Below are 14,663 nucleotides of genomic sequence, written 5' to 3'. Positions count from 1 at the left end.
TTCCTGGACAGGTAAGGAGCTGGAATACACAAGCTCCCCTCCCCTCCCCACCCCACCCCATCACCCCACTGCTCTGATCCAAATCCTGAGAGCGCTCACACCTCACGCCTCTCCAGAGTCACTCAGATGAGAAGAGCCAGCACATGGCTCTCCATTGGTTCCTTCCTGGATGTTCCTTGTTTCTTTAAAATGGACAGAGGTGGAGACAGAAGGAGAGGGGAGGACACGCGTTCCCGCAGGCGTAGCCACAGGATGAGCACTTCCTGTCTCTGGCAAGGGCATCTGGGGAGTCTTTGAAAGTATTTCACGCACGCAAAACACCTAACAATAAACCTACTGTGTGAAACATACTGTACGAGTGCTGCATATCAGAGCCATGCTTGAACCGAACACAAATAAGGAACCTTGAAATAAAAGGTAGAAACAAACATGCTCACAGCAGCATAGAGAAAAAACATGACAAACATCAAACACATTTGCACAACAAATGTTTACTCTTGCCAAGTTAATAAGCTTGGGGGGGGGGGGGGGGGGGTCTTTATGCATACTAAAACTATTACAAACACCTCAGGCAAGCACACACACACACACACACACACACACACACACACACACACACACACACACACACGCAACATTAATCCTCAAGGACATTTCAAAGTCAGAGGAAGAGAGTGCGGCTTGTTTAAACGTGAGGAGACCAAGCGGCAGATGGAGAAAAAGGCCCTGCTCTAATCCCAGCACTTTCAACTCCATTTCACTTTACTGGCTGCAAGTCGCGCTCACGCCCGTGTGTTCCAGAACATATCTCTCATCAGGCCCGTGTGACGAACAAATGCACCCCTGCCTCAACACAACATTTAAAAAGCAAGGACATCTGTGAGCACATTAGGCCCTCTTCCCAGTAGATGTTCTCTCCCCCTCCCTTTCTACACACACACAGGCCTGCAAATTAAAATCCCATTGAGCGCCACATGGGAGCCGTGTACTTGAGGGTTATGTAACTGAGACCGAGTGAACACTCCCCGTCCAGGAAAGGGGATCTGCATCCCCCTCCCTCGGTTCTGTTTCTCCCCTTCTCACACCAACACCCACCCCTTCCCTCCTACCCTCGCCTCGCCACGCCACGCCACGCCTACGGGAGGGATAGTGATTAGCCGATTAGCTCCTCCTGGGTCTTTGCTTCCCATCAGGCCTTGCAGGGCCACAGGTGTTGCCGGGGGCGGGTGAGGGTGGGGGTAGCGGGGGCGCCTCCTAACTCTACTTTACCTCTACTTTCTCCCTTTCCCCCTCCTCCTCCGCTCCGTCTTAAGCCGCAGATAAAGGCCAGACAGTGTGAAGACATCCAACTGAGGCTGGATTAGCCGGGCACGTGTGTGTTGGGCGTGGATGCCAGTCTACCTAAATCACCCGGCCACCCCCTCACAGACACACAAACACACAACCATACACACGCTCACATAGACACACAGGGAACACACCGACACAAACACCTAATCAATGCAGCAGCTACACAGCCTCACGTGATACCGACCTGCAGCACTCTCCAACCGGCCGATTGACATCTCCATGGCCAATGCGATTGTGCCTTCTCCCTCTCCCTCTGCCTCCTTATACTGGACAGGCAGGAGATCTGCTGCCTAGCTGAACGACTTGACCATTTAATGGTATTAATGATACTATGCTTACGCTGTTAGCCAACCAACTCACCAATCTCTCCGGAGCAAGGCCCTCCCACCTGGCCACTCCTGTCCCTAGCTACTCTGCCTCTGGCAGTAACGCTGCATCTCTCTTTTAAGGACGCATTTTGTTACGTCTCTCGGATACTAATCTACTTCCATCTCATTCAATCTGTCACATAACAAATGTATTACTTTCAAAGCATGTGTTTGCGTGTGTGTGATGTGAATTATGCAAAGTGTATTCTGTTGAATGCAAATGTTTAAACAGAACACACAACAGATTTAATCAGTCAGGCAGGATAGCTGACGCACTGAAGGCTTTTATTTTCCACAAGCTCTCTTGAGAGCTCGCCTATGGAAACAGACATGTTTTCGCAAAGTGCCTCCGAAAATACCTTGTTATTTACCCCCCACCCCAGTCTCACATGCACACACACGGAGAGAGCTCCTTTTCACAAAGCTGTGTACACAATGCAAATTTCCTGTAATTTCCACAGGTCTCCACTTCAACTAAAGACCCTGTTCACACTCCCTCCTTCTTTAAATGCAAAGATAATCTCACTGTGATTACAACAAAAACTCATGTTGCCAGGCAACGCACAATTAAGGAGCACGCTTTCAGATGGGGCTGTGCGAGCTGTCCATTATCAGATGAAATTACTGAAGCAACAAATGTCAGCCTTATGCAAATGGGTTGTGTTCAGCCACAAGAATGTTTAACTCCGAGAGAGAGAGAGAGAGAGAGAGAGAGAGAGAGAGAGAGAGAGAGAGAGAGAGAGAGAGAGAGAGAGAGAGAGAGAGAGAGAGAGAAACACCTTGCAGGGGGCCTGATGGAATGCACAAGCTAGCAACGTGACGTGAGGCCCCCCCCACCTCCTCCCCCTTCCCTCCATCTTCCTGCAGTTTAAAGAAGACATGATAAGGAAAAGAAATACTGCAGGTAAGAAGGTTGCAGAAATCACTATTCTTGGCCATAAATGCAGGCATATAGAGGAAAGTACCCTCGGAAATGTACAAAAACAAAACAAACACAAAACCAGCAATCTTCTGACTGCAAAGAGCAAAAGAAAGAAAGAAAGAAAGAAAGAGAGACTCTTACAACGGAATAATTGTCTTATGTCTTGCACTTTAATATGCAGAAACTGGTGAACTATGCGGAGCAATACTGCTGAGCTTATATCAATCCAATAATACTAAAAACCCCATTAATGACCTCTCCACCACCCTCTTGCTGCAGAGCTATACTGTTCCCTAATGATAAAAGAAAAAAGTTAATGAATTATTATAATTGTTATAAGAAATTGTTCAAGTGCCTGACTGAATCACACACATGATTAAATCCCATGTATAATGTCAGAGTTAATTAAAAAAAAATATGCTTCAGCCACTCAACACTAAGCCGTCTTCCAATTTAGAAAGGAATATTAAATAATGATAAATATATAAATCAATACAAATGAAATGTAAGCAAGCAAGCATGCAAGCAAGCACAAGCAAGCACGCCTCGTGCAGCTGGTCCTGTGCTGTGGTCATCTGGAGATCTCTACACAACACTCTATAAAGTCAAACCTCCCTTGAAATGGCCATCAAGCTGCTGCTGCTTTTTTAAAATGCCCTCTGCAATTTTAAGAGATGGGAGAAATGGCATTGGGGTTGAGTGTGAGTGCTGCTAAGCCAAACACATTCAAATGAGTCCAAAGAGATCTGTTGGGTGACTGCACGACTGGCTGAAATCAGATGCAGGTGTGTTTCCTTCTCTGCCCATTCCATTGTGCCTTCTGTGTGTGGGAATATTTCCTGCCTTCTGATGAGTGGGGGGAAAGGTCCCCAAACTGGGAGTTTACCGTATTTATGTGGCTATGAAAACTGCCAAGCATAGGAATCCCGTGCACAGGATGCTTCTCACACCAAAGCAGGTACACAACCCCAGCTCCATAAAAACTCCAACGCTATCCACTTACTCTAATTGGATTTGCTTGGGTTTAAGGTCCTGATTAGTAGTAGCCTGTAAAATGGACAACTGCGTCAGTTCGTCCATCAAACTCATAAATCCGGTAACACACGCGGGCTTAACCCTTTCTAACCTTCAAGATGTTTACTGCCATGACTATGACTGTGCCCCTGTAATAGGTGTAATGTGAGCATAAGGATGGAAAACCATAAGCCTTCAGTGAACTCAACTCGCATTCTTGCATCCATTCAAATCAGATCAAAAATGATGTTCTACATCTGAGATAAAAGACTATAAGAAAGATAGACATATCTGAAAGTCGCTTTTACTCGATCAAAATAAATACTTGGAATAAAAATCTGTGTTGACAGACAAGGAAATCTACCAAAATAAGTAAGAGTTACTGGAAGTTTTAATCACATCAGCTTCGCCAGTAGAAGCAATATTTATTCAAAGCAGCTTATCAGATACATTTATTTAAGGTAGCATGATGCAACAACAAATCCACAGCCTTAAAGTGACATTTGTTATCCTTTACACTAATCAAATCATCAGATAGCAATAATTGTGTTCTTCCAGACACCACTGAATCAAAACTAAACAAGATTTCACAACAAATGTAATTTTGTGGCAGACACTTGGTCCCTGAGGTGAGGCCAGCTGGGATCACACAAAACACAGCCCTCTGCAGGCACATGGCACATTACTGCACTTTGAGTATAAATAGCATCCCTGGCTAAAAACAGAGCACTTAGCCAAAGCTGCTTTGCTCGTCCAATATCAGCCTTTATTGTATACTGAAATTTGGACATTGCTGTTGGGTGGTAAAATATAAACTCAGCTATGTGGAATACATAAACAAAAGAAGGTATTGGTCCAAACCCTGTGTTACACAAGGGGCTTTACACAGTGCAGGAACAATCTCTTGAACTCTGGATGAAATGCAAGCCAGAGTTGGAACAGAGATTGAGAGCGGAGTGGAGAAAACTCTCTAAATGGAAATACAATTCAAGAAAGATTAGAGGAGAGTACTCATACTTTGTCTAAAAAACAGGTTCATGGTAGCAGTATGAAGCAATGGCGCATTTTAAGGATTCATACGATGTTGTGAAATATTGCCAGTAAGACACAAGGTGAGGCCTGCGCTAACATCAGGTGTGATAACGGGACAAGGAGGGAGAGAGGGAGAAGCTCAAACAGAGGACACAGAGGTGAAGAGCTAAGGGGTGTTACTTGTGTCGGGCGATGCCATGGTAGACACAATGACGGGTGGTCCTGTCCGGCGGGTCAACTTCTGATTAGCAGCAGCGTTGAACGTGTTGGTGGTCTGCAGTGTAGTAGAAGCAGGGACAACTGCACCCTCCGCCGGAGCCGTACCCTTCCGCATCAGCTGGGGGCTGAGATGGGGGCTGTGAGCTGGCGACAGAGGTGGTAGGTTGGGAGCCCTTTTCATGAGCTCCATGGGGCTGTAGGTGCCGGAGAAAGTTTTGGGGGCTGTTCCCGGGGTCCCAGGAGCCATTTGGTTCTGCTGCTGATGATGCAGGGCTGACATAGCCAGCCCAGTGTGGGTGTTGTAGTGGGTTAGGGGCCGGGGCTGGGTCAGAGCGGCGGCATAGCCTCCAGGGCTGATGGGCATCCCAGCCATAGGTCTCATTGCCCCTGGGTAGGAGGTAGTGGTCTCCAAAAGATGCTGAGAGGGGGCGCTACTGGGTCTCCGGCCGAGAAATTCACCCATCCTTGGGGAAATAGCCTGTAAGGCTGAGGGAGGTGGCTGAGACAGATGGGGGTCCATGGTAATGCCCTGCGGCTGCATGTAGAGGTCGTTGCGGTTGTGGCTGAAGCTGTTGGAGCGCGCTCGCATCTGCTGAGCCGCATTTCCTTGCGCTCCCGTCTTACAGTTGAGGACCACACGGGAGAGCACGCGTGCTTGACCCAGGTTAGGTGCCACTGAGCGCACATCGTGGTCTTCCATCATAGCAAGCATGGAGGTGGAGTCAAAGCCCTGCTGGAGCAGGAGAGTGATGGTGCTCTCGGAAAGTCCTTCAGCCCGCAGCAAAGCAAGGAAGCTTTGGTCCACCATGCGCTTTGAGTCCACAGACATGGCAGCAGATGGGTGTGAGGGCATGCCAGCTTGGGGTGCCTGAGAAGCAGCAACCATAGCAGCATTCGAGGGATCGTACGCAGGGTCATAGGGCAGTCTCGGTGTGGCCACGATGCCATACCCGCCCGGCGAGCTCTCATGTCTAAGCATCATCCCTCTGGGGAGAGTTCCGTTGATTCCCTGAGAACCAACTAGAGCCGGATCAGGGGGGAAGCAGCCAGCCACCTGGTAAGAGTCCACTGGGAGGCCGTTGAGGTCAGAGTAGAGGGAGCAGCGGCCGGCCAGTGAGGGATCAGTGCAGGCGTAGCGCGGAAGCACAGGGGCCGGCTCGAGCCCAAAAAACGCCGGAGAGGGATCCCTACTGCGGACACGCTGGCTGTCTGGTATTAGCATCTTGGTGGCCAGAGAATCCCTATACAGACGGCTCAGCTCATGAGCGGGCGGGGGAGGGGGAGGAGGAGGCGGAGGCGGTGGAGGAGGAGGTGGGGGAGGAGGCGGAGCAGGGGCGGGAGTTGGAGCCGGAACAGGAGGAGCCACAACAGAGTTAGCAACAGCACCAACCCTGGCTTGCCCTTGATCCCATGCTGCTCTCATTCCCCCATCGGACAGCCCATAATGGGAACCGGAGCGGCTGAGCAGGTGGTGGTGGTGCTGCTGCTGCTGCTGCTGTTGGCTGCATCGATACAGACCCTGCAGGTCCTCAGGAGGCTGAGCAGACATAGCCGTGTCAAATAGGTAGTAATCAGGAGGGGGCATGGTGCCACGCGCTGCCATAACTTGCCTCTCTGGGTTTCCCTGGCTAAGGTAGGCACTCTCGTAGGGAAGCAAAGATCCCCGTTTTTCCTCCAATAGCTTCTGGAAGCGTGCGGTGCGAGAGGGGTGAAGAGCCTCAAACCAAAAGCCGTCATCAGAGCAGTCCGCAAATGTCACAGAATTCCCTCGACCCACAGTGGCGGAAGTGGGACCTGTGGAAGGCTGCTGTGGACATATCCCCCTGGCCCTCATTCCATCGCCCTCGACCTGACTGCTTGGGCGGTCACGAGCAGAATGTTCTTCCAGCAGAAGCTCCGACGACAGAAAGCCGAGTGGAGTGCTCAGAAGCAAAAAACACAGCTGGGTGTTCTATTTCATGTCTCAGGTTACAGGCCTCAGAGAGGAGGGGGGGGGGGGGGGGCACAGGCAGGAGATGGAGGAGAGGAAAGGGTGAGGCAGAAGGGATCGGTTCACCTGGCTGCCAGCACGAGCTCAGCGTGCTTTTCTCTAGTTTGTTTCTCTCTCCTTTAAGGCTGAGCTATCATGTGGCCACACACAAGCAGGCCATGCTTAAATAATTCAGATCTGGAAACATTAACATGCAACGGGAAGGTAAATTGGACACCATATACATATGGGACACAGACACACACACACACTGACATACATGTACACACCACACACACACACTCACGCACACACACACAAACGCACCTTGTAAGGCCAGCCTTTACTCCAATTTGCTAGGCGAAAGGGACTCTGCTTGTGCATGGCATCGTGTGTGCATGGGATTTGGGAAGAAATACTGGGGTGGAAAAAAAAATGAGAAAGACAAAAAAACCACGAGGGTACAATGGAGGAAGAGGAGGAGGGGTCACACTAATCCTGCTGGGTTTATCCCTTCGTTTGGCTGGGCCGGTTCACTCACTCCAACCATTGCCATCAGGGATTAGTCCAAATAAAACCCACTTAATTCCACTACCAACCCAACCACACACACACACACACACACACACACACACACACACACACACACACACACTATACACACGGGACAACACTTGAGCTAGATTAAGTGTCCAACCGAAGTCTCCACTTCTCTTATACATGTCACACAGTAATTATATTCTCCTTAATACGAATATATTGGGGAACAGAACTGTTTTCTTGTGTTTGGATGAGTTCCATTCCCTTCCACAATATGAAAGTATAGACCGGTCATGCCATTGGGTTCTGCAGGTGTCATGCTGTAAGGGTGTAACCAATCAGACTGCAGCTCATACTAATCCAGGTGTGGGACAAAGCCAGAGACACGCCTGACCAGCATCTAGTCAACAAGGGAGTTGGAGGTGACTGGCTGGCCTTGGGTTGTTGGAGAATATATCTTTAGATATAGAAATAGAGATATTTATTTCACTAAACTTTTCCATTGACAAGCTCGTGCTGTGAAGAATAATAAGGAAAGTTTCAAGAATCGTTTCCTTTTTTAGAGCGGGAGATGAATAAATGGGCATTGAATAAACAAAGTTGGGCTACTCAAGCAAGCAGTAAAGTCAATAACCAGATATACACCAATTCTGTGTGTAAATATTTGTATTAATGTATTATTTTTGGCAAGTCAATTTTTAACTGCTACAACAAAATTCCCTGATATTCCAGAAATGTCATGACCCGTGGGAACCCTGTATACGTGTGTACATACATACAGTACAGGTATATAGATTACACACACACACACACACACATAATATATTATATAATATATTTGTCATATATTATTGCATGAATAATCATAAATATACTAATTGATATGATGTCATAGAGGGGGGTTTTATACAACTAAAATGAGCTAAACATATTTTTGGCAAGCTTCAGGCAATATTAAAAACAGACATTGATCTTACAAATAATTCACTACTTATGGATATTTAATCACCACCCCTGTATCATAGAAGGAGATAACAAATTTTAACAGTGTCTGCAAGTTCTATCAACTAATTATGATTTCTAAACAAAGGTTTGGGAGGAGCCCAGAGGGGAGATTGACAGCCACCACTCACCCTACTTCCACTTTCTAGGAGATTTAAACCTTCCTTACCTGTCAACTAAGTCACACGCTCTGTGCGGGCGAGCTAGTGAAGTGAGAGCACACCAATCGATGTGGGTGGAGTCACATCACTGTAGAGCAGTTAATCTCCTCCATGACTAAGAGAATGTACAGACATAAAGTGTAACAATTTCAAAACGAAGCCAGTAACACATCTCCTCACTCTGACTCAATACTATAAAGGGAGACAAAAAAGATGATATGGCATCGAGCTACTGAGGGGGAAAACCTGCGAGAGCAGATTTATGTGCAAGCATTCTCTCCTGAGAATACTGTGAGGTGTTCTCTCTGCTGGAGTCATGCAGCGTGTTTGTCAGCTGTAAAATGCACGATTAATCACAAACGTTGCATTTCCTCATGAAAACCAGAAGGAGTACCTCTTTCACACACACAAAAAAAGCAAAACTCTTAAGGGATGAGTGGCAGCCAGAGGCCTAACATGCTCCTGCCTTTACTGCAGATGATAGGGCTGCATAAAAAAAAAAAAAAAAAAAATAGAAAACGACTTTCACACTGGACTGGCTGTCATCACTAGAAATGGGCTTTCTGCTCGCGATCAACAGTATTAGTATTAGGATAGGAGGCAGACATTCCAACAAAAGACAGTAGGGTGAATTCAATTTTCAATTTTAATGAAAGGAAAATTCATAGCCCATTTCAATATTGGAGATGCCATGTCTCCCTGCCCCAATCTCCTACACCTCTGCTTGAAATAGTGACTGGGTAATTAAGAGATTTTTGCAGCACTCATTTGCATCCTGCCATCTTGTCAGGAAATAAAAACTGAAATATGAAACATTATGAATAACGTGGATCAAAATGAGTAACTACTTCCAAGGCAATGATGCCCTTTTCAGTGAAAAAAACATTATCAATCATACTCATGCTCGGTTGGTTTTTGGCTGTAATGACAGACACGACAGACACGACACAAGTGATACTCAATTCAAGTGGGACATCTTTCTAGGGCATGCCTGTTCTTCATAGGCCTTGGCAAGCCATTCCTGAAGTTAGCTGGGGGAGTGATTTAGACCGCGCCCACTGTGGAACTGCCGGCCCATTAAACTTTCATGTGACTTAATAAATTAACACTACAACTGGCACTTGAAAATTCTAGTCAATTACAGTGATTGTACAGTATATTAAACTTTTAACAAGCCTTGGGGCTTTTAGTTCCATATGCTAACAAGAGTCTGTGAAGAAGATGCACAGCTAAACATTAGCCATGTGTTTGAGGCCTTCCTTGAGGTCATATCTGCTATAAAATGGCCAGTGTCATCTTTAGGGTCAGGGCATCATGGGCGACCATACAGGCCGGACATGCTTTGGCAAATCTCTGCCCACAAGAGGAAAAGATAAGTCCAAAACTCATGGAGCAGCAGCAAGCCAAACACCTCACTACAGAGCTCATTTTCCGAATCCACTCTTGCATGCGATTTAAATTATCCAGCGGCAGTAGATTTTTTTTTTTTTTTACCAACCCTCTTCCTCCCTCCTCCCATTTTGGAGGTTATTATCAGCCCAGTGGCCAAAAGTCAAACGCAGATGGGAAGGCAGGAGGAAAAGGAGGACATTTTGCAGAGAAACAGAAAGGAGCAGCTAGAGAGGAGAGAAAGAGAGAGCAGAGAAAAGCAAACCCAGCTTACAAACTGCCCTGCAATTCATCTACTAGGTTACATCTGAAGACTGCTTACATATTGTTTATACAAAAAAGATGCAAGGTCATCCAGTCACAAAAATAACAGCAAAACCAAGCACACCCACTGCCACTTATTTCAAAACACAAAGGCAGGAAGGTGTTTTTTTTTTTATATATATATACACGCATGAAGTGATTAAGCTTTAGACCTTTGCTGTGGATTCTGTTTCAGTTGGGGTGAAAATAACAAAAAGACCTCAAGGCTTCATAGGATGTGGGGAGATATCTTGGAAGGGGTTTTTGGGATTTTTACATAAAAAACAGTGGAGGTAAGGAGCTTGAGCTTTTGGCTTCCCTCAGCCCTGTACCAAATCACTTGCCACTGTTTGCTTATATGCACACAAAGAGGCCTTGATCAAAAAGAGTGCCTCCTAGTACTCACGTCTTACTGCAGGCAGGACAGATTATGTAAAGCACACATCAGTCCATCTAATGGTTTAATCAGCAATGTCATCCTGCCACAGGGCTTCCATAGACATAGCCGTATTTCGGATTCCACCGCCAGTCGTTCCAACATCTCAATTTGCGGTCGACTTTTGTGAGGCTCACAATATCGCTTCACAAATAAACTTTTCTTTTCACATACAGCCTAAATTATTTGGAGACAGAGAGGCTGGGACAAGCCTAAAACAACAACCACACAGGCCATATGAATTCCCGGCCGAGTCTTGAGGAGAGATGCTCATGCTGGAATGATGTTGGCGAGGAGGAAAAGAAGGAAACCAACGAATCGGCTGTGGAGATGATGCAGATTCCAGATGATGCATGTCCTCCTCCCCACACACATTGTGAATTCCCTTGTCACCCAAGCCCTACCCGAGGTATTGACGTGCGCAGATGTAAGATGCGGGACGATACCGCGCTTAAGACAAATAGATCTGCTGAGACTTATCTCTCCTCCGAGGAATAACAGTCCCAGCAAAGTCTGGCCTCTGAGTCTGATGCTTATCACAGCAGCCTGGGTGTAGAAATCACACGCTGGCCAACTGAAGGACAGCACCGCTTTGGCTTTGACCCGTCGACAGATCACAAGCTGCGCTTTATTTATTTTCTCCTTCCCTTATCTCCGCCCCTTGCGGTGACTGTGCGTGAGCCAATGGGCTGCCAGGCCGCCACAGCCATCTGGAGGCCCCCAATTTTAGGCGTCCGCTCTCTCTGCCTGAGCGCGTCTGCAGGTGCTACTGCCCAGTGCTCATCCGGAGCCCCTTCTCTCCCCCGCTCTTTATCTTTCCTCTTCAGCCTTCAGAGGAACACCTGTTATGGCACACCGCGCTCTCAACTGCCTCTGATCTGCGTGCCCATCCAACCATCCCGGCTCCAGACGAACACTAATGCACTCCCAACCGCCTGTACAAACTCCGGCTACAGCTGGCAGAACACAAGGAGCCATGTACCTCTGGTAGCACCTTCATTACAAATGCAAAAAGTTCTATTTCCATTTTGCCTGAACGATTACCTTCACAGGGTCGTTTTAAGACAAAGTGAAAAAGATTTATGTAAACACTAATTCAGAACTACAGAAGACGATCTTAAATGGGAAGGTTAAGGTGTGGAAGCTGTTTTTTTTCCAAGCTCTCAGCCTGTGGTCAAGTGTGTATGTGTTTTTCTTTTATTGGTACACTGGTGCACAGAGGCTGACTGCTTGACATATGTTCCTCATTTCACGCATACTAGATTGTGAAGCGCTTATATCACTGACCAAACAAATGCACTGGCAGACATGCTAGTATGCACATGTGTGTGTATATGGGTTTCAAACACCTAAACCTTGAGAACATGTTGCACCAGAGAGCAATAAGTCGCTCTCGAATCACTGCGAACACTGCTGCTCACACACCAGGTAAAACAATGCACATGCGTAAATGTGTCCAGGACTATGTAGTGAGTACCTTAAAAAAGGAGACAAGTCTGACAAACAGTAAGGCAACAGAACAGCATAACAGGGTGGCAATGCAAAGGAATGTTGCTGCTACAAACTAGAGATGCACCAATTGCAATTTTCTGGGCCGATTCCGATTTCCGTTTGACCTGCCGATACCGATTTTAGCCGATTCCGATTTCATTTCTACTAACAACTTCTCAGCACACAAAGATTCATTTTCTATCTTCTCTTTAATATAACATTTTAACATAGAAATGTAATCAACTTTTCAATAATGGAATGGCTGTTAAAAAAAAGAACAGATGAACAGAATCAAACTATAATGCTTCCCAGAGTGGGACATTCAAACACTAGTAAATGCACTGTGTTATGGAACAACCATTTTTTTCTTCACATCCAATATCCAACTAAAAATAGGAAAACAATTTTCATGACACATTTGAATATGCTGCCATGGAACATATTTTCATATGCATTTATGGGAGGGCGAGGGAAAAGTGGGACCATCACGCAAACACTGATGGAGAAGTGCTATAGCGATTGATTAGGTACTCCGCCATATGTATAAAAACAGCTTGCATCTATTTTGTGTCCTACTCTGTATGTCGCCGCTTGTTGACATCTTATCATGTATGATCGCTAAACTTTGATTCTTTTTATATATTATTATAGATAGTCTTTTTAATGTTGCAAGCCGTTAACTCCATTCAACTGTGCTTGTGGTTCAGCTGTGGGCACGCAATTTGCCTTGTAGAGGGGACAGGGATGAGCGCTGTTTACATAAATATGTGACATCTTAGTAAATTCCATGCAATATGGTAGAGCACAGCTTTCTGCACATAGAAAAACTGAGTGGTAGCGCTTTCGTTGTACATCCAGCCCTGAGTGTTGGCCTTTGCTAGCTTATTCAAACTTTGCAAACTCAGATGGGTGATGTTGCTTCAAGTGCGGCACGTGAGTGCAATTGACCTGCATAAAATCGGCATGTCTCAGACTGACCGACCCGTCGGCAGGCAATCAGCCAACAGGGCTTAAATTTCACTGCGGGATTGCGGGTATTGCGCATAATTTGTTCAAGTCCCGCAACTCTAGCTATCATAATGCGAGAAATTCCCGCATACACTTTTACAGCCTGTCTGATGACGTTAATATAATCATGAAGTGGCGTGAATGCGGTGCTATTGACCGGACGGATCAACTACCGAGTTGAATTGAACATAGCCTCATGCAGACGCAGACACACACACGGAGAGAGAGAGAGAGAGAGAGAACCATTTTGCGCTTACGCAAATAGGCTGCGCAACCATGGCAAACTTTTACATCTGGAAAGAGCTCCTTGGTAACTATCCTGCTAGCTCAGGTCACGTCAACACTTGATGCCAGAAAGATTGTCTTCGACTTGTTAGTTTTTTGAACATTTATTCTATCTAATGACATAGAAAACATAATGATTTGCATCCACATATCCTTATGCACTATGCACAACTTTTATTCACTAGCGACTAGCCTAAAACCGTCAGGCTGAAGGGAGGCTAATTACTGTCACATATTTTCTTAAAGTGACAGGCACTCAATTACACCTACTCATCACCAATGTACACTCAATTAGACCTACACACCACATTAAAGATATGCCTAAGTGTTATAGGTTAAACGTCAAAATGAAGCATTCATATTACTAAATATGTTTAGCTACTAGTAATTACTAGTAAAATGCTATACATTAAAAAATACATTAACTAAATACACTCTATATGAATTTAAAAATATATGAAATAGAAACATATCACATAAGCCATCACATGTGTGTGTGTGTGTGTGTGTGTGTGTGTGGAGAGTCAAGCAGAATCTAGGATGAAAAAGTATCGAAGTATCAATTCTTGACTTCGTATCAGAATCGACCCCCCCCCCCCCGCCCCAAAATTGTGTAAATCCCCCCCATTTTGAAAAATTAATTTTAAGCCCTGAGCTGGTCACCAGTCGATCAATCGGTGCATCTCTACTACAAACATAAATCTCTAAATTTAAAGAACATGCATGCAACTAGGTGGTGGGTCACACTACTCTGAGGCCAGTGTGTTGTGTGGGTACTCCTGCATCTATACTTCACACACACACAGAGACAATGAAAGGCCCCTTTGACAAACTGAGTTTGGCTAGCCGCCTGGCATGGCGAGCGGAGGGCAGGTTGTGCCACTCGCCCTGCTGCTCAAAAGGGTGTATAGTACTGCCACACACACACACACACACACACACGCACACACACACACACACACACACGTTTGCACAGTGCCAACACTGATGTGAGCCTACAAAGCACCAGCAGGAAGGCCAAATGTAGGGCAGGGAGAGATTGTGTGTGCGGGTTTGTGTGTGTGTGGGTCAGGCAAGCATGAAAAAGCAGTGACATTAATGCAGTGAAGCATGCATTTTATACTGTATGTCAAGAAGTGTGTAAAAAGAGCATGCACAAGTAGGACGGTGCACA

At 46.1% G+C, this 14,663-nt stretch overlaps 1 protein-coding gene across 2 annotated transcripts in view; it reads right to left on the bottom strand.

The window, feature by feature from the left end:
- ctbp2l (C-terminal binding protein 2, like) overlaps positions 1-14,663 on the bottom strand; it is an 81,878-nt gene that overhangs the window by 31,218 nt on the left and 35,997 nt on the right. The window contains exon 1 of one of the 2 annotated variants that reach the window (XM_076298684.1): positions 4,867-6,872. The exons of the other annotated variant lie outside the window; for it this stretch is intronic. Coding sequence (XP_076154799.1) covers positions 4,867-6,739 — 1,873 coding nt within the window. The 5' untranslated portion in view covers positions 6,740-6,872. Of the gene's footprint in view, positions 1-4,866; positions 6,873-14,663 lie in introns of those variants that run through there. 2 annotated transcript variants of the gene reach the window in all.

Source organism: Alosa pseudoharengus, unplaced genomic scaffold (genome assembly GCF_046254945.1).
Source record: "Alosa pseudoharengus isolate Yale_2024_CS ecotype anadromous, Long Island Sound unplaced genomic scaffold, YU_APseudo_1.1 YU_APseudo_1.1_scf_21, whole genome shotgun sequence".
Classification (NCBI taxonomy): Eukaryota; Metazoa; Chordata; class Actinopteri; order Clupeiformes; family Clupeidae; genus Alosa; species Alosa pseudoharengus.
Note: the sequence above shows the minus strand (reverse complement) of the source record. Positions and strands in the feature narration are given on the sequence as shown.